The sequence below is a fragment of the Uranotaenia lowii genome, chromosome 3 (assembly GCF_029784155.1).
Source record: "Uranotaenia lowii strain MFRU-FL chromosome 3, ASM2978415v1, whole genome shotgun sequence".
NCBI classification, from domain to species: domain Eukaryota; kingdom Metazoa; phylum Arthropoda; class Insecta; order Diptera; family Culicidae; genus Uranotaenia; species Uranotaenia lowii.
In genome coordinates, this window is record NC_073693.1 from 265,198,203 (window position 1) to 265,221,398 (window position 23,196).

General features: G+C 35.3%; 2 protein-coding genes across 9 annotated transcripts in view; both read left to right on the forward strand.

Moving 5' to 3' along the window:
• Positions 1–475: 475 nt before the first annotated feature.
• Positions 476–8,971, forward strand: LOC129756141 (stromal cell-derived factor 2). The gene is made up of 4 exons (XM_055752913.1): positions 476–694; positions 953–1,151; positions 8,378–8,505; positions 8,574–8,971. Exons 1-4 carry the CDS (start codon positions 622–624, stop codon positions 8,831–8,833), a joined length of 660 nt encoding a protein of 219 aa, XP_055608888.1. The 5' UTR covers positions 476–621; the 3' UTR covers positions 8,834–8,971.
• Positions 8,972–18,978: 10,007 nt separating this feature from the next.
• LOC129751152 (TLD domain-containing protein 2) overlaps positions 18,979–23,196 on the forward strand; it is a 637,530-nt gene continuing 633,312 nt past the window's right edge. For all 8 annotated transcript variants that reach the window (XM_055746481.1, XM_055746483.1, XM_055746482.1 and 5 more), the window contains exon 1: positions 18,979–19,965. Coding sequence is in view for 2 of the 8 variants with exons in the window: in XM_055746490.1 (XP_055602465.1) it covers positions 19,964–19,965 (2 nt within the window). In the remaining 6 variants the exon portion in view is untranslated. The remainder of the gene's footprint in view (positions 19,966–23,196) is intronic.

A 23,196-nucleotide genomic window follows, 5' to 3' on the forward strand; every position in this document is an offset into this window, starting at 1 on the left:
ACAGAGAAACTTATTCGATGTCCAATGACGAGCAGTATAAAAAATTAATTTGGGTAATTTTGATATGTATTATCTTGAAGTTTGATTTTTGTAATATCGAGAACCTAAATTCCTTCGCATTGAAACGTTCAAAATATTTTCCATGTTCATTTTTATCTCAGTGCAAATGTTGCTTTCAAGTGGTACAAACTTGTACGCAATATTGCTTACAACTTAAGGCGAAAGTTTAAATTTTCAGTGATTTTCCCAATTCTTGAATATTGTATCAATTCGCGTGATTTTTTTCATATAAAACGAAAAGCCTTTCACAGTTTTAATTTGTGATTAAAAATTGATATCAGACAATCATAATAAACGAATATTTTTGTTTTTTGATACTTGTTCATTGCACTTGCACCTTCAGGGGCTCACATCAACTCACTGCTGAAAGCGGAATCATAAAATGACAAAACGCACACGCGTAAAGCAGTTGTCAAACTGTTTTGTCAATCGATTACACGGCATCGGTCGTCGTCGTACGGTTTTTGTTCCGCTGCCTGCCAGACGTTCTTAAGAAAATAGTTGCATTTACGCAAGAAACTTTCGATCAATTAGGCTTAATTTATTCAACCAACTTACAAAATGACGCACCTTTTCGAAATAGTTTATCTAGTCGTAGCTGTTAGCTTAAATTTCAACATTGATTCGACTTATGGTAAGTAGCGAATGGGGAAGGATTTTAGGATTAGTTTTGTTGGGTGGGCAGAAAGTTCTTGTTGATAATAACGTTGTGTGTTGGTGGGCTGCGATTGGTCGAAATGATGTGGTTGTTTTAATGTTCGGTCTGCTGCCTCTTTTGGTGCTAAAAACTGAACTGAACAGCCCCGGTGGCATCTTACCGGTAACCTCATATCAGTGGCGTAGCACCACGTCACTCATTTCTGATGATATCCTGAAAATATTTATATTTTAGCTGCAAGGAACAACAAATATGTGACATGTGGATCGGTGCTCAAGTTGCTCAACGTAGACTATCGGGTGCGGTTACACTCTCACGATGTCAAGTATGGTACCGGTTCCGGGCAGCAATCGGTGACGGCGACGGAACTGCAGGAAGACGTAAACAGCCACTGGGCCATCAAGGCGGCCACCGGAAAGCACTGTGAAAGGGGGTAAGTTCGGTTGGGATTCTTTTTGACATTAGGTGAATCTTATTTATGAAGAATTTAATCACCGTTAGTTATGTTTGTTAATTAGTTTATCCGCCTTATTGGTAAAAATTACGTTCTAGTCAAAAAATTTCAAGATTTTGACTTATAGAAGGATTTTTTTTTTTAAATTGCCTATCGGCCATAGTATCATAATCTTCAAACGTTCTTACCAAAAAAACTTTGTAAACTTTAATACTTGCAGGGTATTTCAGATCCAATTATGAAAACAAGAGTAGAATGTGATTTTTTTTGTTAAGGATAAATCATCCGAAAAGAGGGAACCCCCCAAAAAAAAAAATTTGATTTTAAAATTAAATTTGAAACCTAAATTTTACACCTATGTACATATTTAATTGATAGTTTGCATTCTGAATTTCGATTGTTAATGCAAAATGTGCATAAATTGTAGAGAAATTTGAAAATTAATTTTCCGATGATCCTGTATTTTGTGTGCAAGATATTTGTGGATCATTATCGAGATCCCTGCGTCTATCTGTAAAGTATTCGTTGACTAACATACCTTCCCCTCTTTCCCACACAGGGTTCGGCCAGGGAACCTTCAACATTCTATGTGGGCTGGTTTTCCATTTTAAGAGATTTTATAATCTAAGGCAACGAAACGGGAGACCTAGCTTCTGTTGGAATTATAAGTCAAGAAGTGTACCACAATTTCGATATAGAAACTGTAATTCCGAACTGTAATTTCATAAAACGAGGAGTTTACAAGTAGCGCCAACCGATGTTTCGGGCGACTGTCCGGCGAAATTTGTAAATCAAAAGGCCATCGTTTCTTAAACACTTTTTGTTGACGTTTTCACATTAAACGTTTCAAGTTAACAATATTTTTTGTTTAAACAGGCCACAAGATCCTGAAATATGGTCTTGAAGCACCTTCATTCAGAAGGTGTAAAAAACATTGAAGGATTTTTGGACATTTTCCATGAAAAGTGACTTGGAGTTCTTCAGCAAGACGGTGAGGGAATAATATGTAGATGCTTAGTCGCGTTGAAATGGTTACAAGGAAACGATCTCAGCAGAAAAAACGCCGGATTTGATATCAGAGATTTAAAACTGAACAAAGACATTTTAAAAATAATAAAATTCGAATGGCTCAGTTTCTATCAAAAATGTTGCAAAAAGTCTTCAACCAATCGAAACATCACGTGCGTATGCCTAGTAGCTTCGATTTTGCGTCGGAGATCATCAATGTTCGGGTCCCTGCTGGTTATTTACTCACTGGACTTCGTGTTGCTCTACACGAACATTGCAGTTCAAAATGTGTACGATATTATAGAACAAAAGTGGCGGGAAATTAGCGAATAAAACGCGCCGAGTTTGTAGTTCTTTACATTGAAAACAATCGTTCAGTAGCGAAAGCAGTGCGTGCTTATCGTAAAAGTGGTTTCACAAAACATGGTGATTTGAGCAGACCTCCTCGTTCTCCGAATTTAACGATATCCCGAGCAGATTTTATAGCAAAATTATAACTAATTTTACTATCATCCCCTAAGAGTAAAATTTGGTATCATTAAAGGTATCAAATAAAGGTGGTACAATCTCTGAAACCTTAATAATGCCTTGTTTAGCCTACGTGTCAAAACGAGTTTTGAGGGCATAATGATGCCATTTTAAGGGGTCAAATGGATCCAAAATTTGGTAACGTTCTGTTTTCAAAATTTCTTTCAAAGGGATGCCTAAACGAGGTATCCAGTAGATTTTTTTGGAAGTAGAATTTGACAGATTTGTGCGAAAGCGAACATTTGTACGGCCTGTCAAATCAGTGTAAAATCTGTCGGACTTCTACACGCTAAGTCCTCAGTCAATCTTTGTACAGAAAAACTGCGACCGCAAACATTGCACGAAATCCAATTTTCAATGAAAGGGATTATATTATCTAAGTTAGCATATTTTCCAAACGAGTCTAAAATTACGGGCCTACAATTTAACACTTCCACATTTATAACAAACTAGCTGGATTTTACCCGGCCTTGCTCGGGTTCACATTAAATATAAATTGAAATGAGTCGTTTGACTTTTTGAAATTTTGAAAGCTTGTTATTCATCATCATAACAAATTAATTGAACCATGTTTCACCATGTGGGCTGTAAGTTTTGTTAGTCTACTTAAAGTTTTAATTGGGATTATTAGCAAAGTTTATCGTTTTCATATTATTGAATAACTAATAGTTTTTAGGTTTGCTAATAGAAATTTGAAATAATTTCCCTTGAATGCTTATCCATTCTATCACGAAAAACATATCAATCTATGTTTGCCAGGTTACCCGGAGTTATCCGGATTTTCTAGAACATTTGACTCAAAATTTGAGGTATGTCCGGTATGGCCCGGTTTCCCGATTTTTATTGCAAAAAGCCCGGATTTATTCACATCATTTTTAAAACGTAACATAAACTGAGATTTTATTATTATTATTATAATTTTGCGTTTTTACGTTCAAAAATAAGTTTTGAGTGGCAAGTTTTAGAAAAAATCATGACTCGTGTTTGGAAGCTTGATAATTTTAACACAATTTAAACAATTTAAATTTAAAATCTGCTGATGTGATTTGTTGACAAAAATATTGCAAATATATTTTTCATTATTTTTACTGAATAATTCCGCCGTTTTGATCAAGTTTGCCCGGAAATTTCCTGGATATCGGTTCGAACATTTTGAAATCAAATGCTTGATTCGGCCAGGTTTATCATTAAAATTGGCTGGGTTTGTCCGGTCCCGATACGTCCGGAAAAAATTCTGGCAACCTTATTTTACACCCACCCATTTTTTAGGAAGCTTGAATTGAATTACCCTTTTTTCATCAAATGATAACATTTTTTTTTATCATTTCCATGTGTTATCTAGTGAAAATGCATTAGGCTGGTAAACAAATGTTGAACAAATTTTGAACTTAGAAATTTCTAAATAGATTTCCGCTGAAACCTTATAAAAGACTTACTCTGCATGTTTTCAATGTGCTTTTTAAGTTTTCTTATAATTGGATGGTAGAATTGAACACATCAATGATGAATACTTACTTAAAATTTGAAAATTGACAAATAAAATTGAGTTGCACAAAACTAAACATTTCAAATAAAATTACTTAAAGTCTCGTGCGTTAGATTTGGTTTTAACTTTTTGCATAAAATGAAGATACATTTTTGCGTTTCGTAATTCACGAAAATGTTCAAAGTATTTTTTTCGTTATCAGATGGTCTCAGAAAAGCAAGATAACTCAGGAAAAACGTAAGATAATTCAGTTCCACAGTAGAAGCCAAGATCGTGTTGATTTTTTAAGATTTTTTAAATATTTTTCTATAAAATCCCTAGAAATAAAATATACATAAGCCTGCCCCAAATTTAAAACCTGTGAAATTTTATGCGAGTAGGTACGGTGGGTGTTGATTTGGGCAGAGAGCGAAGCCGACAGACGAAATAATGATGCGTGTCGTGACAAGCAAACGTGAACTAGGGTAAAGGACCCTAAGACAACGGCTTAAGGAAGCTTTTTTCATTATTTCAATAGAATTGCCTTCCACGTTGTTTTAAAACTGATGTTTTAGTAATTGAACTATATTTCTAATACTGTTTTATGAAACTGTGAAGAAAATAGATCAATCCATTACGTACTTTTTAGTCAATTTATGATTTATTTTCCTCATTTAAGTTCCTTCATTGTCGTACCAGGTTCCTAATTCCGTCGTACAAGGAGACCGAAATTTTCTCAATTAAATACATTTAAAATTTTGCGGTTGCGGTTCATGGAATTGGCATTAGCTTACATCGAACGTATCAACCGCACAGGATAACAGCAGAAGTTCTTTCAAGTAACCAGTCGCAATAAGCCATGAAACTAGGATAGCTTTATTGTAAACAGGTCTACCATTGCTTGGCAAATGCATCTGCAGGCAGCAAAATATTATACCTTCTATTCAATTATACCGAAATTGTCTCAAACTATTCCTCCCTCACGAGGTATAGATTTGAAATTTTGCGGTTGCGGTTCATGCAAATGCTTTTATTTACTTCGCAAGGATCAACCGCGCAGAATAACGGAGAAGTTCGAATGAGTTCTAAGTCGCAAAAAAAATGGTCTTGCCAAGAAATCTCAAGGTAGCGTTATTGTAGCTAGGTACCATTGCTTGGCTAAGGCCATTGCAGGCAGCACAATATTAGACCTTACAAATTGAATCCATCCTGCAAATGTATTTTCTACCAAGTTTGAAAAATAACATCCGTCACGTGAACAGAAATCCATGACGATAGTCAAGCTTTTCCAGTCCCTTGAAGCTTGACTAGTAGTCAAATGAGATTTGAAACGTGACGATGAAGGAAAATCAGCAACCATGTCAACTATGATGCTTGAAAAATGTCTGCTCTGCTACCAACACACTCTCCAACGGACAGGGCTGCCATGATCCAGGATTTGATTATAATTTTAATGGCATGTGCGGCGGAATGAAAACTAGAGAGAATTTATTTTATAGAATTTGAAAGAAAGGTGGATAGACAGGCATTAGTGCGCCAATAGGAGAAAGCTTGATAGGTGTTGAAATTTTAGGCTAGAGGGCATGTTGATGAAAAGCTCCCATGAATTGCTCCCGCCTTTGCTCTGCATTAGCTAACTATACATGAGAAACCCAGAAAGAGGGGTTCTATTTTGTTTTATTTTGAACGACTTTATATTCAAAAAATCATATCTTCCGATTTTTCTTATCCAAACTTGTATTGAGATCCAAACCAGAGACTCGTGAACTCTTATTTCAAAGTTTAAATTATTCATTCATCTAAATTCTCTTGTCATTTTGAACTTCAACGGGAGTTTTTTGCATCGATTTTCCATGCATCGTCAAAATTCAATAGAAATCGAGGTTATCGGTCCAGGATTTTTTTTTCCTCGAGTTGTTATTGATTCCCATTTAAAGAATTTATGAAAACTGGAGAAGTTTAAGTTTTAGTTTTCAAGGATCTCTCAGTGAACATTCTGTAGAGTAAAGCGTTTGGTCGTATGTAAGATATTGCAGTTTGAATGAAAGAAGTTGAAAAAGTCTAATTTTCATATAATTGATGTATCGAATGTTTCAAATACTTGAGAGTGGTTTAGTGTCATCAGATAATCGAACCAAAAATAATCGAATCTTAAAATATAAAATTATGAAGAAACAATGTCATTGGAGTTGAACGTTAGAAATGTGTAAAGTTGGAGATATTCTTGCGTGCACTCAAACGTCTATTAAATTATGCACGGTACTGGTAGTAAATAATTTGTAAAATACCAACCACTTAACTAAAAAAGCCATCAATTCTATGTTCATTTAAAACCATGCATTATAAGCAATGCTGAATACATTCAAGTAATTTATTAATATAAAGAGACTTTTTGCACTTATCTCCCAGCGCATCCAGTTCCTAGCTTCAAAATTACTTTATTGTGTTGTGATTACTTAGAAATCAATTATGTTCTTTCTCCATGAGTCCGACTGTGGTCAGCAAAAAATAGTAAAAATGAACCGGTCTAATTCCAATTCTTGCAAAACGGTTTTCTATTCCTGTCAATCCTGTCAATCCTGTCGCAAAATTACGACGAATTATGGGGGCCGAGCGATTCGATTTCAATCGAATATTGACAAATTTATATAGTTCAGATTAGTTTGAAATCATTTTTCTAATTTTATTTCAACACTTTTTCTTTGAATTTGATGATTTTGATTGCTATATGCATTGACAGGAAGCGTTAAAACAAAGAAACACGTTGGGGGGATCACTAAGTTCGTCTTTCAATATGGCGGAGTGTGCCAATAATTAATTTCACTTCGAGATTTCAAAATCAAATATCTCAAAAAATAGTTTTAAAAGTGACAAATTTGTGATAGAAAATAAATTCCCTGGAGTAAGTTTATCATGTGAAGTAGTCTATTAAAATGGAAAGTGATTTTTCGGCTCTAAAACATGCATTCATGAATTAAGACGAATAAGAGGGATACGACGGAGGACCTACCCTAATATCAATAGAATATTTAGGTACAACCAAGAAATGCACGACACGCATCATTATTTCGTTTGTCGGCTTCGCTCTCTGCCCGAATCACCAGCCACCGTACCTACTCAGAGAGCAAACAAACACGTTTTGCTGGACGTACTGCTTGTGGTTCTAGAAATTCTGGAATTATTTTACGTTTATAATTTTCATATTTTTGTGAAATCTCACAGCGTGAATTGTTGCACCTCACTAGAATGTAGATTAAATTTGCTTTCCAATGAATATCCTTTAGATTGGTCCAAACAAAGTAAAAGCACTGAAAATCCGGGTACAACCTGACGGTGGACCACAAAAACAGATGAAATTTCAACTTGTGAAAAAATCGCGCAAAGTAGTCAATTTTGCAAAATTCCAGTAAATTCAATTTTTGTTGCATCAAAAATCAAAAGACAACAAAATGTCAGAATTTGAATAAAATTTGTAATGATATTTTTACAAAAGCTCTACCACCGCTCAACCAGTTTTTACTAGCAATCTAATGAAAAGTAGGTTTTTCAGACCACTTTTTTGAACTTTTTGTGACCATTTCAATAGAAAAAATAAAAAAAATATTTCTTGGCTTCATGATGTAGACAATCACTTCAGCTTTCATATGCATAAGGCAAATATTTTTTTGGACGTGTAATATATGAACTACAGTAGTTTTCCTGAGGCATGTTTTTTCGGATTTTTTTTTCTTTCATGCTAAATAACGAGATAACTAGAAGCTTCAGCTATATATTATAATGTTCTAAACATATTTTACTGACATTACAAGGTTTCTGTTGATATAAGTTTTATGTGAAATTCATAATAATTCAAACGACTTAAATAGATTTTACATTTGGAGAGTCAAATTGACACTCTATGTCGGAAAAGGAGGTTTTTTTGTCCAGGCTTCCTGGGTTCGTCCATAAATAAAGTAAAGATGCAATATTTAAGAACTTTTGAATTCATTCAGGGTACCCGAAGAAATTTTTGTTTTTTTGAAGCTTCTGAAAAAAGTCACAAGCCTTCAAACTTGCAATAGTGTCAAAATGACACTCTAATGCGGATGAGGGTTCAAAGAATATGCCCAAATCGTCGCGTTGTTATGAAACAAGTCAATCTTCTCAATCCATTTCGGATTGATCAAATTGAGGAAAATTAAACTATTTTCTTTTTTACTTTCAGGGAACCTGTGAAATGCGGTGACACTATCCGACTGCATCATCTGTCGACAAATAAGAACCTTCATTCGCATCATTTCCAGAGTCCACTATCCGGAAATCAGGAAATTTCAGCTTATGGCGATGAACAAGGTAATTACTGTTTTTCTCATTGACCGGGACCCACACCTAAGTCTTACTTTTCCCGTAATTTTCAACAGGAACCGGGGACAGTGGCGACCACTGGATGGTAGTGTGCTCTGGTGATTCGTGGCAACGTAACAGTCCGGTTAAGTTGCGGCACATCGATACGGATGCCTATCTTTCCTGTTCCGGGCGTACCTTTGGAAGGCCCATCAATGGCCAGATGGAAGTGGTTGGTGTGTCGAGCCCCTACAGCGGTACAGACTGGACTGCTGCCGAAGGTCTGTTCGTACATCCGACGGAAAATGAATCCACCCCACGGCACACTGAACTGTAAGCCGTTTACCGAATGTAGGCAGGAGTAGGAGTTTGATTGCGCGAGCTGTGAATGGTTGACGAGAGGCATTGTAGTGTGTAATCTTCGATAGGAAAATAAAACCAAACAGAAACAATAGCTGGTACGATCGAAAGATTCAAACGAAATGTTTTCATTCGGAAAGAAATATATCGGTCGTAAGAATTTCATAAAAGGATTTATGTAGCTAAGGTAAGTAACAGTAGCAGAATTCATTTGGTTGAATCAAGGTTGCATTCAAATATTGCCGTAGAACGAATAACAATTAATTTGTCTAAACGTCGTCTAATTAGTTGCTGTCGAAATATTGCTGTTGGAATTTTGAAACCCCGGCTTTCCCCAGATTCCGGAATATAAAACATTAGATTCTCCGAAATCTAAGACAACTTTGTTTGTCGCGTTAGCTCTATTCTAAATTGAGATGCATTGTTTGGTAAGAATATGAAAAAAAAAATGGAAAATTACGATGATTTTACGATTATTATGCCCCGAGTCAACAAGCAAAAGTAAATTTCAAAATTGATTATAGTGAATAATGAAAACTTCATTGAAGGTGAAACTTAAGGAACAATGTGTACATTATGTAACAGTGTGTACATTATAGATCAACATGATCTTTCGATCCCTAGAATTTATTTTCCGAAATTATGAAATTATAAAAATTACGAATTGTGAAAATTATAATTTTTTCGATACTTGAGAATCAAATTGGCTTTTCTTTAAATATTTCTGTAAAGTGTAAAAGAAGATTGCCATGAATTAAGCATAATACTTTTTAAGAGAATTAACACGTTCGTCGCCACGTCACCCATATTCGGCAGACGGGTATATTTCCTGGGGGGCCCCGTCACATCAAAAAGCAGGTGACGCTCTCTTACTTGAGTTTACCGCTCAGCTTCGCCACACGTTTCAAATATGGGAGTTCTCCCTCTTTGCTTTCTCTCTCTGAAAAAATTTTGGGCCCGGCTAGCAAAACTACCAAAATGAGCGTGGCGACAAACGAGTTAATATGCATATCCATGTTAGAAACTAGTAAAATCTTACATTAAATTGACAATTAACTTTCAGTACAAATACCATTTTTTTCTTTTGTTTGCATCTTTGAAATAAGTTCAAAGGCTTGATTGCGTGTATGGAATTCAATGAAATTTACAGCAATCTCTCAAGTACTTTTAGTGATAGCCCAGAAAAAAAAGAACACGGAAAAGTTCATACATTATTGGAAAAAATCCAGAAACATTACACAGGTAGATCTCAAAAATCTGGAAACCCACTATTTGACCATCATCCAGCAGTTAAAGAAGACCTAGAAAACATAGCGGTGAGCTGGTAGTGCAATAAAAGCGCCAAAAAAGTCACATATTTACTCAAATGAAGGCTTATTAAAAGTTAAAGTTGAATGAAAGTTAAATATTGGTTGAAAAAAAGAAACAACTACCCAATTCCCTTGAGTAAATTATATGTACTCATTGATAAACTTGAAAGTTGCAAAAAGGATTTTGATGTACGTACGTTGTAGGTGACTTTTTTGCCTAATTTCCATAAATGAACTACACACAGCGAAAAGTAGTACCATTGAGATTAAAAAAAAAATACATTTTTCATTCCAAAAACCTTGTGTACATTGGAACAAAATCCAATTTTCTTTGATTCAAGTAAATTATGTATTGAACCAAATTTATTTTTAACTAAAACAATGAAACAAATCTTTAAATCATAATATTTAATTTAAATTCATAGAATATTTTTTTCGACTCAGAATTAATGTGATAATTCTTCAAACTCAAGGTCTGGCGCCGAAATCATTCATCAGTTGTTCGTATGGAACTTTCCGCCATCGAACATCGTTCAAGGAATCAAACGAATCTGTACGCTCATCTATCTGAGAAAAAGTCTAAAACAACAAATGTTCCAAGTTCGTGATGCTAGCGCACAACGAATGTTTTATGTTACGATGACATTTGTTTCATACTGAGACATTCTATTGGCGTGCAAAGCTTTGCACCCGCCAAACTCTATAGAAAGCCGCAGATAGTCTTGCGAATACATTACTAAAGTTCCTTATTTACTATTAAGAAAAATAATGGTTAAATTTTTGAGTTCGTTGTTCGATGTTGTTTTTATCCATTTCTCCTCCTTCTTTCACTGAAGTTTCCGAATTTGTGAAAATAGAAGTCGGCAAAACAGCTTATTCAATGAGCGACTCAGAGCCGTTCGCTCAAATCAGCCGGCTCATTTGAGAAAACCAGAGCAAGTATTGAAATTATGAGGAGTTCAGAACATATTTGACTAACGAAATATAACGTTCACATAGCTACAGTCTGAGAAAATTTGAATGTAAACTGTAATTGAATGAATTAATCTTTTACAATCAGTTCTGTGAAATATAAAGTAGCGTTCCAATCCAACTTTCTTAATTAAAAAAATGCAGGTCATTGCAATCAACAACAAAATCAATCAAGCAACAAAAATGCGGGGTTATCTTTGTTTTTAATCTCTTTTTTCCTGAGAGAAGGAGGGAGATGTGTGGAATGCCACAGTCTATTATTGACATTGTATCAGTTCGGTGTATAAGTGATTGCTGAAGCCTCCGCACTCTCTGTATCACTGTGTACGTAAGTGAATGCTTGCTCGTCGTGACGCTCATTGAGTAGTCAACCTTGATGGTGTTCAGTCGTGCGTTCCAGGTTGAGTGATTCCTTGTGAATGTCCAGTTTGCATTCTTGATAAATGCAATCAGAGTGACTTTTAACTGGGTGAAATTTCATATTCTTTATTTTTCAACAACTAAGACAGTCAAAATAACTAACAGCTTTGGTATAAGTTTCTGCACTTCTTGACAAGTAAATGAAGTTAGAAAACGCATCGCCTATGTCCAGTCAAGCAAGGAATATGTTCTTGACGATCAGTCTTACTCAGCAGGACTTAATCAGGCATGAAGGGCGTAGGGGTTACTTCCACATATCACTTTAGTATCCCACTGTTAAGAACTTTGTATTTCTAACAATTTTAAAGAAAAAAGCTAATAATTTTAAAGATATACATTTTCGTAGATGACGGAAAGAATTAAAGAAACATAAGCTATCAAAGAACGAAAGAACATAAGCCGTAAATATCATGAATTTTTCGAAAAAAGATACAACGGCTCACCGACAGGACTTGAACCTGCAATCTCCGCTTCAGTACAACGGCGCGTTAGCCAATTCCACCATGGTGAACGTGATGAAACCGGCGAACCCGAGCAATCGAGCTCTGCCGATCAACACGATTTCATAACATCAGTATTGATTTTAAAGATATATTTTTTGTTATGCACAGGATGAACGTGTTACGAAACCGCAACAGCAATTTTCTTGAAGCACGACCTATTGAAAACTGACTTAAACTTAGTAATTTTTTGCTCAGCTTTGTTTTGATAGTTTTCTTTGGTGTGTTTGGAGACATCTGGTGGCCAAGCCTAAAACAAAAACTGGTTAAAAAAGGGTGTTGGGATTTTACACAAGTTTCGTGGGATAGCTTGTACGTCTGATCTCTGTGATAGAACGTACTTCTGTTTTTATGGGATTTGCGGTTACTTGGGTAGCCTTATCAATAAATGGAAAACGACGGCTAAATCAAGGGTAAGAAAATTGGATCGCAAATGGTTCGAAATTCTGAAATGCCACAATCACACATTGGAGAGGAGCTTTAATATGATCAGCATTTACGGTTAAGGGTCATCGAGAAAATCAAGTATCATACCAGCATTTTTAATTTTGAATAAGCAAAAATTTTCTCCGATAAGCTAAAAGTGTTGCCTAGTTATAAGTCATTCAAACCTAACCTCAAACTACAATTTTTTGCTAGTTTCAGAGCTCGTAAGCTGTATAACCGGTACCGAGGCAATGAGTCAGATGATTTCTGATGGACGACAAAACTTATGAAAACCCCTATTTCTAACAAATTCCAGCTTTCGAATCCTATACCATGTCTGCCCGTGGAGAGGTCCCTAGCATATTCAAGTATGTTTTTGCTGGTAGTTTTGTATAAAATATAATGATTTATCAAGATTCTGTTCCTGTGGAAAAAACAACGATTTTCAAAACGAAAACTCTGGTTTTCGCTGATTTTAAAAGCCTAAAAAGAGTAACCATGTACATATGTACCCTTCGCAACATACGATCTATATCAGGCATGTCAAACTGGGGGTTTGCGGCCCGCGTAGCCCCGTCTTAAATTTTCACAAAATTCCCTACTACACAGCTTTTCTGCCACAAAATATTAACACTAGAAAGACCGCACCAGTCAAAATGACTGGTTGGACACTTTGTTTGTTGAATATCTTTTGAATACTTCGCTTTAAAAATTCGCAAAAAATATGACTTTTCATGAATTTTGAATCTCTACAAAACTGTGTATTTTTTATTTCACTAGCTCTTTTAATAAGCGAGATAAATTTCGCCATGGACACTCGGACCGTGACCAGTCAAAATGACTGGTAAAATTGACAACCCTGTAACTCAAACTAGATAAATTTTTTTCGCTTGCTTTTGGTTTCATTTGCAATCTACATTCAAGACAATGAGCCCTAGTTGATTTATGGTGGGCAGAAGTGTGTCATTCGTTATGAAATTATTGATTTTCGATGCAAAGTCATGAAAATTTGTAGAAAAAGTTCTCGGATTGGCCGCTGTGTGGCGCTTCAAGCACTCGACTCCCAATTTTTTTGGGTCTGTTTTGTTGCCCAACTTTAATCGAACTTTCTGTCAAAACTTAGCGAAGTTTCATCAAGATTTGTAAAAGTTATGTTAGATTTAATACATGTACATTCGAATAATCGAGTAGTTTTAGGTGATAAATATGTTTTATACTAAACCAGAATGAGTAAAATAATTATGAATTGTGTGCTCATTTATTCAAATTTGAAGACAACAGCTATTAAACTGAATAATTTAAATGATATTTCAACATGAGTGCACGGAATATTTTTTATATGTTGGTTATCCACCATGGGTGCACGGATTCACCGCAGTTTCTGCCCAAGTATGTATTCACATGCATTCTTAGATTATTAGGTTCGACAAATTTCCAATGCAAGTTCACTTACAGGTATTCTGGCACCCGTGTATATACCTGGCCAGTTGGCAACTGATTGAACATTTTTATTATACGAGGAAACACATCTTACCTGTCGGCAACTTATGGGAATTGAACCCAAGAGTTTTCTTGCCGATACCAAGAATTGAACCCAATACGCCTGGCATACCTAGACCAGACTCGCACAAGCCTATCTAATACACCACAACGGCGCTAAGATATTTCAACATGGGTGCACAGAAAGGCTGCAAATTCGCCGTTGTAAATTATATAGAAATAAATTGTTTTCAACTTGCTTCAGAACACAAAATATTTTTGAGTTAAATAGATATGATAGGTATTTCAAATGCAATATTGGTCAATCGAAAAACTTTTCAACGTGTACATTTGACATTGTTGATTCATTATTATTATTTTCACTGTTTTCCGTCACACGACATTACTTGATGCATATAATTCTCAAAATTCACTCGGTCCATGGTAACCGATTTCCAATTTCTTGAAAGTTGATCAGATCTTATCAGATAAATATACGATTGCAAAAACCTTTTTTTTAGTAACAAATAAATAAATTTATTATTTAAAGACATTTTTGAAATATTTCTTTTCCAGGAATGAAAAAAATGGAACTTAAAATAAAAATCGTTATTTAAATGTTAATATCTCAACATGAAAGACATGTTTTCAACTTTGGTTTAGTTGAGATTTGTAAAAATGCTTTTTCAAAATTTCCAAAAAGTCCAATATTTGATTAAAACGCGGTGAATCCGTGCACCCATAGTGAAAACCCATGTCTATAACACAGTTTTCATTTGAATCTATAAAAGTCTTTATTCATTACATTTAGCATGCAAAAAAAATGATTTTGGATAAATGGCGGTGAATCCGTGCACCCATGGTAAAATGCTCTACTTATAGATAAAATATGCTTCAAAACCTACAATATCAGGTATAATTTATAGGAAACGTGTTGAAAAATTTCAGAGTGATGAATGCTAGAAAATATCTTCTTAAACAAAACTGAAGTGAAACCGTGCATCCATGGTCAATACCCATAGCCATCTAACATGATTTTATAATTAGATTGATAATGTGTTTCAATTTTTTGATAATTAATTAAAATATTCATGTTATGACATACACGCATTCGTCAACTATGCCAAAGTGAGGTGATTCCGTGCACCCATGGTGGAAAAATATTTCCATTTTATAACAAAAATGTTATCGAATTAATAACAAAATAATGTCAAAAGAAAAAAGTTAAAAATATTGTGATATAAAGAATTTCCCCTTTACCAGTCATTTTGACGGGTCACGGTCCGAATAGGTATATTCAATTTGCCGGTCCTTCTAGTGTTAAAAAGATTGTTTTTGCTACGAGAGGAAATAATATTATTTTTTGAAATGTATGATGAACCTGTTGAACATTTTCAAGCAGATGACTGGATTCAGGATTTGGCATTTGACGTTGATCTCACTGGCCACCTGCAAGATTTGAACTTAAAGCTTCAAGGAAAAGGAAAAAAAATATCATAACTGCTTGTGATGATGTAAAAAACTTTCAAGCGAAGTTACGGTTATGGATCAACCAAATTTCCAAAGAAGACCTTGTGCACTTCTCTACGTGTCAAGAACATAAAAAGTTCAAATGAGGCTGCATCATTTGGTATATACGTACTTCACCTAGAATCGTTACTAGATGTATTCAAAAGCCGCTTTCGTGACTTTAATTCATACGAGCAAGAATTTTCGTTGTTTGTATCTCCATTTTCGTTTGCTTCTAAAAATGCGGCCGATAATTTGCAACTGGAGTTGATAGAGCTGCGTGCGATTTTTTATTAAAAGCGAAATACATTGAAGTGGCTGTACCAAAATTTTACCAGCTATTTGACTGAATTCTTGAGTTACGGAAATTTTTTGCCAGAATTCTTGCTTTGTTTGCAAGAACCTATCTACACTGCCGGCCCAAAGTTTGGGATTATCTGCTAAAAAAACATGCAAATTTTGATCGTTCATATCTCAGCCGTCTTGGGACATATTGCAAATCTTCTAATCTCATTTGAAAGATAATGAGCAATAGCTATTTCGGAGGTATTTTTCCCAAAACAATGTTTTAGTTTTGCTCCTAAAACTTAACATAAAGTTAGAGCATTTTCAAACAAACGCACTCAATATTTAAAGCCGATCATCTCGCGATAGGGTGGACCAAATTTCAAAATTTGAGTTGCATTAGAATCCTTATTGTGTACTTCTCAAAACACAATCAAAAAATTTGGTGCAAAAATTTAAAAATGTACTTTTAATCAATAAAATAGACACTTAAGTTATCGTCCAAAAGTTTGGGATCACCCCTCAGTATGGTGTATCGGCCTAAAGTTTGGGATCATTCTTTCAAAAACATGCAAATTTATCTCATTGATATCTTTTTCATCTAACATCGTATTGCAGATCGGAAGGGTTCATTTGAAAGCTTAGGAATTGTTGTTTTTTCATAAAATCATTCAAAAATCATATTTGAAATCGATAACCATAAAAAATTTAGAATCATAAGTGTAAATTCTCAAAAAACAATTGATTTCAGGTAATTTTTTTATGATTATCACTTTAAAATATAATTTTTGTATGAATTTATGAAAAAAACAACAAATCCTAAGCTTCCAAATGAACCTTTCCGATCTGCAATACGATGTTAGATGAAAAAAAAAATGAATGAGATAAATTTGCATGTTTTTGGAAGAATGATCCCAAACTTTTGGCCGATACACCATACTTAGGGGTGATCCCAAACTTTTGGACGATAACTTAAGTGTCTATTTTATTGATTAAAAGTACATTTTAAAATTTTTGCACCAAATTTTTTGATTGTGTTTTGAGAAGTATACAATAAGGATTCTAATGCAACTCAAATTTTGAAATTTGGTCCACCCTATCGCGAGATGATCGGCTTCGAATATTGAGTGCGTTTTTTTGAAAATGCTCTAACTTTATGTTAAGTTTTAGGTGCAAAACTAAAACATTATTTTTGGGAAAAATACCTCCGAAATAGCTATTGCTAATTATCTTTCAAATGAGATTAGAAGATTTGCAATATGTCCCAAGACGGCTGAGATATGAACGATCAAAATTTGCATGTTTTTTAGCAGGTGATCCCAAACTTTTGGCCGGCAGTGTATGTGAGCATTTTTTCCATAATTAATGCTACAAAAATTCCTCATCGTTCGAGATTATCTGAAAAATTTATCATCAATAATGAAAGTATCAGTGACAAATAAACTTCAAACTGATATCAGGACAATAGATATAATGCAGTATACTACAGGTGCTTCTTTAACGCTTTCGTTTCCTGCCATATCCTCAACTTCTTGATTTCGAAGAAATCCTTTAGTTGCCGGTTATATGAGCCTAACTTTTCTTTAAGATTAGGCTCAAAATTTATACCCATTTTACGGAAGTTTCGTGTAATACTAAGGGGTTTCCTCACGCTTAAGTTGTTGTCAACTTTCATTTCGAACACATTCTGGACAGATACAGGAGCAGTTGGTTTGAAAGAGCTGTGAGCTCGTATGATGACAATTACTCATAGATTTACTATTACATACACATTTTTGCTGAAAATTCTATCCCAAAAAACTTTATCGAAGACCCAAAAACGATTCAAACTACGCCTGTAAAGATATTCGCTTTTTAGTGAAGCGGAATTGAAAAAAAAACTTAAGAAACATGGAAAAATTTCAAGCAGTCTAATAAAGTTTCAGAAAATTGCCAATAACTTTTCAGGATCAACTGAAATCTTTTTCCAGTCTTCCACAAAGTTGTCGGGCATGAAATTTTCTATAACGTCATTGAACTGGGTGATTGTCATAAAACATGTGTATTCAGAAAAATCTATGGTCATAGAACATAAGGTAGAAAAACCCCTTTGGAAATCTAATGCAAATTGACTAAAAATTTAAAATCGCTCTAATTTCAAAAAAAGCCCGATGAAACATTTCCAAATTTTCAGGATAGATGCCTGAATACTATATCTTTCGAATGTCGAGTGCCGTTTTGGTGGTCATTTTTTTTATTTTGAATAACGTATTTTGGCACACCGTGAATGCATTATAATAAAAGAATGTTAAACATTAAAAGCTTACATAAAAACTTAACGCAAAACTTCATTACAAGTTTACTTATAACTATATTCCATTTTATTGTATCTAATCTTCGCGAAACTAATATGTTATGTTTTCGAACTGATTTTGGCTGCGGCCCTCTACGTCATAGGAAATTTTTAATGCGGCCCGCACACTTAAGCGAGTTTGACATGCCTGATCTATATCAACCAATTATACTTAAAGTTCAATCTCATGATGGTTTTCGTTATTGTCAGATTTTGCTAGCAGAAATTCTATTAAAACTCTTTAAAGTGGCCAAAATTGATTGAGTTTTGCTAATTTTGAAACAGCTGTATCCACTTAATTTCTCTCAGTTTCTTTTAAAAGCTAAGTATTGGACCTAAAAGTAGCAGAAATTGAAGGAGGTTACCTTTATTTTCTTCAAAGAAAGTATTTCAATCAAACGAATGGTTTTTTAGATACACGCATTCGTAACTGTCTTATTTCTAAAAGTACTAAGCTTTGTGCAGTTTCCACCCTTTTTTGGATTTCGATTTCCTAAAATACGCGATATATGAAGTGTAATGCTTTCCCCTAGATCACAATCTGGTCACCCCAAGCCAAACAAGGATGTTAAAACCGTTAGTTGTCCTCTCGCTGCCCCAATCTGCGGGTGGTCGGTCAGTCATCTGCTGAGTGCTGAGAAAAACCTCATACCGCTCCAACCTGAGTGACTAGGAGCGATTCGATTGGGAGTTTGGGCTCCCCATATTGGTTTTCTTCCAGCTCCCCTCACCATTATTGGGAGGAACTCATCTCGCTCCAGAAAATTCGCTCCCATACTCCCACAACAATCCCCAATCGAGTGGATCGACGAGCGAGTGGCCACAACCGAAAAGGACAAGGTGAAAGCACAGTCACCAGCAGCTCAGAGCCAGCAGTCAGTATTGGCCTTATTGGCAGCAGCAGAGGACAGGACATTTTGGAAGCATCAGCGTTCCTCGGCGGTTTGGTTCCGTGTGGTGTCGTTTGTTGTGTGTTTTTTCTCCTCATAATCTCATACTTGTTATTGGGGGGAAGAAGGGGGAGATTTTCCATGTTTCCTGACCCAACAACGTCAACGACGACGACGACGACTTGCTGTGCATGTGTGTTGTATAAGGAACAAGGATCTGTCCTCGGTACTCGGTGTGTGCTCTATCCTCGATCTGTGTGTTGAGCTCTGGAATTCGATACCCTCAGCGGATTGAAATTTTCCTCGTTTGACGCGGAGAACGACGAGGCGGGGATTTGTCCTTGTCCCATCATTCGAGACGGACGGTCGGTCGATTGGTCGGTTCGGTCAAACGGGTCGGTAGGTCTGTTGTCGAATCAACAGCGTAGTACGGTTCCAGATCTCAGGAAACAGCTATCGAATCCGAATCACCGGAAGTGATTTTTCGGGAAGTTCCCCTGCTGTAATTGTGTTCCACCTGACAGATGTCAATTCCTTTTTACACGGATGAGTGACAAGTGCCAATCGAAAAAAGCGAAAGAAAATCCTGTGAATCGATTGATTTTCTACACCGAGTGTATTTTTCACCTAGAAAAAAATAAGCAGCAAGAATAAGAAGTGCCCATTGTTTATCTGATAGTGCTGCTCAATCAATTGCAACCGTTTGAGGTGTGTTTTGTGCGAGGAAAATATATTGGTGAAAAAATAGTCTCTGTAAGTGAAAGTCGCAGAAATTTAGTGTGTTTATCGGGAAATTCCCACAGAAAGTTATCTCTCAGCAGCGAGAGAAAAATCAATTGTTGGTTGTGTGCAGAGTGTGGTCTGGTGGCATCCTAGAGGTTAGAGCTGCTGCTGCTCGTGGCCGTTTCGACGCAACACGGGTTGTTAGTTTGTTGGAGAAAAGGTGAACGATATTATAGGCTGACGAAGAGCGGATAATAGAAAATGTAAGTTTACCACAAAGTTCTTCTTCCCATTGACTTCTGCTCCTTAGAACGTCATTCCACCGTCAACGACTCCCAAATATTTATCCCGAGTCATCGACGCTCGATAGAAGTAGGTACCAGCCAAGTTCCAGGGCTAAGCCCGTTCCAGCAAAGTAGAAGCAAACATTTTTGCATTGGAATTTTTCGCAACGTTCCGGCAGAGTCTATAAAACGAACGAGACCAGTCTAGTTAGGTTGCAAGCTTTAGCTGGCTGGCCGGAATGTCAGAATGAATTATAAACCTAGCCACACACTCGTTGCACGTAACGACGACGACGACTTGTGTGCAGCGATGGAAAAAAATCGCTTCTAACGATTTTGAGCAGCGAACGACCAACGTTCGGACTCGTTCCAATTGCTGCTGGCAGACGACGCCGTGTGTTCTGCTTATGTTGCATGGAGAGATCTCAGAGAGCGACGAGTGACCAGAGATTCGAAGATGCAAGAACAGAAAAAAATCCTGTTGCGTGCACTCGCAACGCTATCCCATATCTTCTATATGGTTTGTTGCGCGTGTTTACGTTGTGTGTGCCAAGCAAAAGTTTCAACTATCCCATTCACCTTTCCCCAATTCTCCAGAAGAGTGCTTTCGGATTTAGTACCGTTTCTAGAGGTATATCTAGAGAGCTGACCCCCCCTCCCCTCACAACACCCCTTTCCCTTCGAATAGATTGTTATTATTATTATGAAGAAAGTGGAGTGCATACTGAAAGTGGAATTTGAACTGAGTCGTTGCTTCTGCTGGAACATGGAGAGGATTGTCATTCTCGTACTCGTTTGGATTTACCTACCATACCTACTTATAGAGAAAAGTTGGAGCAGAAAACCGTGAACTGGAGTTACTCCTGCTTGAGTGCGTGAGTGTTTTGCTCGAGAGCCTTGTTGCATTTCAGTTTATCGTTCGAAAAGGAAAATATAGAAACAAACAAGAACCTATTTTTACTTAAAGTTTATAGTTTATGATTATCTATCTATTCGTATATGGTTATTTTGCAACCGAATGGGATTCTGGAGGAATCTTTTTATCTCCTTTATTTATCTTTCTTTTCTTTTATTTTTTGAAAATATTTTCTCGATAACAACTAGGTACCTTATACAGATGATTTGAAAGAATGTGCTGGTTTATTCCCGTTATTTTTATGTAAGATGCATTTTGGTTAATTTGTTTTTCACAAAATAAGTCACCTGTCAGAATATGTTTTTATATTTTATTTTTTTCGTTCACTTTGACCAAAGGAATGATTTTTTTTCTTGGGGGTCGAATTACAACGCAACACCCAGAGTCGCAATTGTCGTATTGGGCAGAAGAAACACATGACACTGATAGAAAAACCCCTTTCCCGATCCCGTTTCGAATTCAAATGGTCAAATCGTACCTACATTTAAAAAAATACCATTTCAAGAAAATGAAGTAATTTTATAAGTTTTACAGATTATGAAAGCTTCTTTAAATATTTCAAAGTATTTTTTAACCTCCAATAGCTCATCGGGTAAATATGACATTGAAATCATATTAGGGTAAATGTACCAGAACTTGGCCCCAAAGGTATAGTTGACCAAGATTGAACCCTTCCTGTAATGTGCACCTTAGAATGTCCTTCGACAAATATAATTGCTTACTAGCCTGGAATGCAGTAAAAATAAGTCCCGGCCTGAGAACTGTGGATTATTCAAGATAAATACTTTCAACCTATTGATTGAAATGCTCAAAATTGTGACCCTTCTGAGTTCCTTAAATTGGCTGTCTCTGAAATCACGCGCCTCACTTAACAATAACGGGTCTTAAATCTTAAAAATGGTCTTAAAAAATTGAAAGTACGAAATGTCAATAAACTTTTAGAATTGATATTCATTCAGAAATATGTTTTTACGTTAAAAAATCTTACTTGTTCATTTCAGTTTTTTGTTTGTTTGAAATTTGCATTCATGTGAATGAAAATCTAAAGCATGGGTGGCTAACATTTTCAACTGGCGGGCCAAATTTTAGAAAGAAGATTTACTAGCGGGCCAATCAAAAAAATTTCATTTATATTCAAACAAAGCAAAAAATAACAGAATGTTTAGGACTTTATTAAAATTTAAAAAAAAAATATTATAAGCTTGGGTTACTTTAAATTTATTTAGATTTATCTTTATAAGTAATTTTTCTTACTTGTTCCAGATTCTCTTAGGAAAAAATTTATTTAAAACATTTAAAAATTTTTGAAAAATTTATTATGAGTTCACAAAAAAGAACTAAACATTTAATTTGTAACGCAAAATGAACATTAGGGCGCTGCAAGGTTTGTATGGGAAATTTTAAATTCATAAAATTTTAAACCTATAATTTTTTAAACAAATTTACAGCCAAATTTTTGAAAGCAGTCCAAATTTGGCACAACAAGCTTAAATATTGAAAGGAAAAACAAAATTTTTCATTCGAAAATCAGCAAAGATGTAATGAAAGTCCAAAGTATTTAACTTTAAGCGATAATTGTTTATTTGTTTCTGTACTAAATTTATAGGATCCATAGGAATCCATGGGTTACAAAAAAAATCTTAAAAAGAAAATAATTGCTTTTGATTTTTAATTGCAACATGGCCAAAAAACCTTCAAAACGCTAACGAGCTATACTAAACTTTTATAAAACTTTTATAGCAACTTTTTATTTGATTCAGATTTTTTTTTATAAAATTATCCAAATTTTTCCACAAAAAAAACTTAGCTTCTACTTCTGAGTTTTCTAGATCAACTTGTTTGCAAAAAATACTTTTTCGTACAAATTTGCAAACAAAACAAATTAGGATTTCTTGTATGATATGTATGTCGGAAAACTATCCATAAACAAGTTGAAAACAAAAAAAACCATTCCAAGTGGTCATGACCAAATTTTCAGAGCATTTTTTTTAAAAGAAAATCGTGTATATAGTTTAAGTTTGATTGCGTGCCAAAAATAATCAGAATTTTAAGGAATTTTGATTTTAAAAGTTTTTTTTTCTTGAAAGGCTGATTGATACGTGAATGATTGAAGTCGTGGCCTCACAACGCGTCACTCTCTAATTTGAATAAGTAACAGTTTCGAAACTTACTGCTATAAACAAGTCAACAGAAGTCAAGCGGAGATTGCAGGTTCAAGTCCTGCCGGTGAGCCGTTGTATCTTTTTCGGAAAATTCATGATATTTACGGCTTATGTTCTTTCGTTCTTTAATAG

What these genes read in the sequence shown, in the direction of transcription:
- LOC129756141 (XM_055752913.1), top strand. Translation starts at nt 622, where the DNA reads ATGACGCACCTTTTCGAAATAGTTTATCTAGTCGTAGCTGTTAGCTTA. An exon ending in CAACATTGATTCGACTTATG is followed by an intron (nt 695 to 952) that starts GTAAGTAGCGAA and finishes TTTATATTTTAG; the next exon opens with CTGCAAGGAACAACAAATAT. An exon ending in GGAAAGCACTGTGAAAGGGG is followed by an intron (nt 1,152 to 8,377) that starts GTAAGTTCGGTT and finishes TTTTACTTTCAG; the next exon opens with GGAACCTGTGAAATGCGGTG.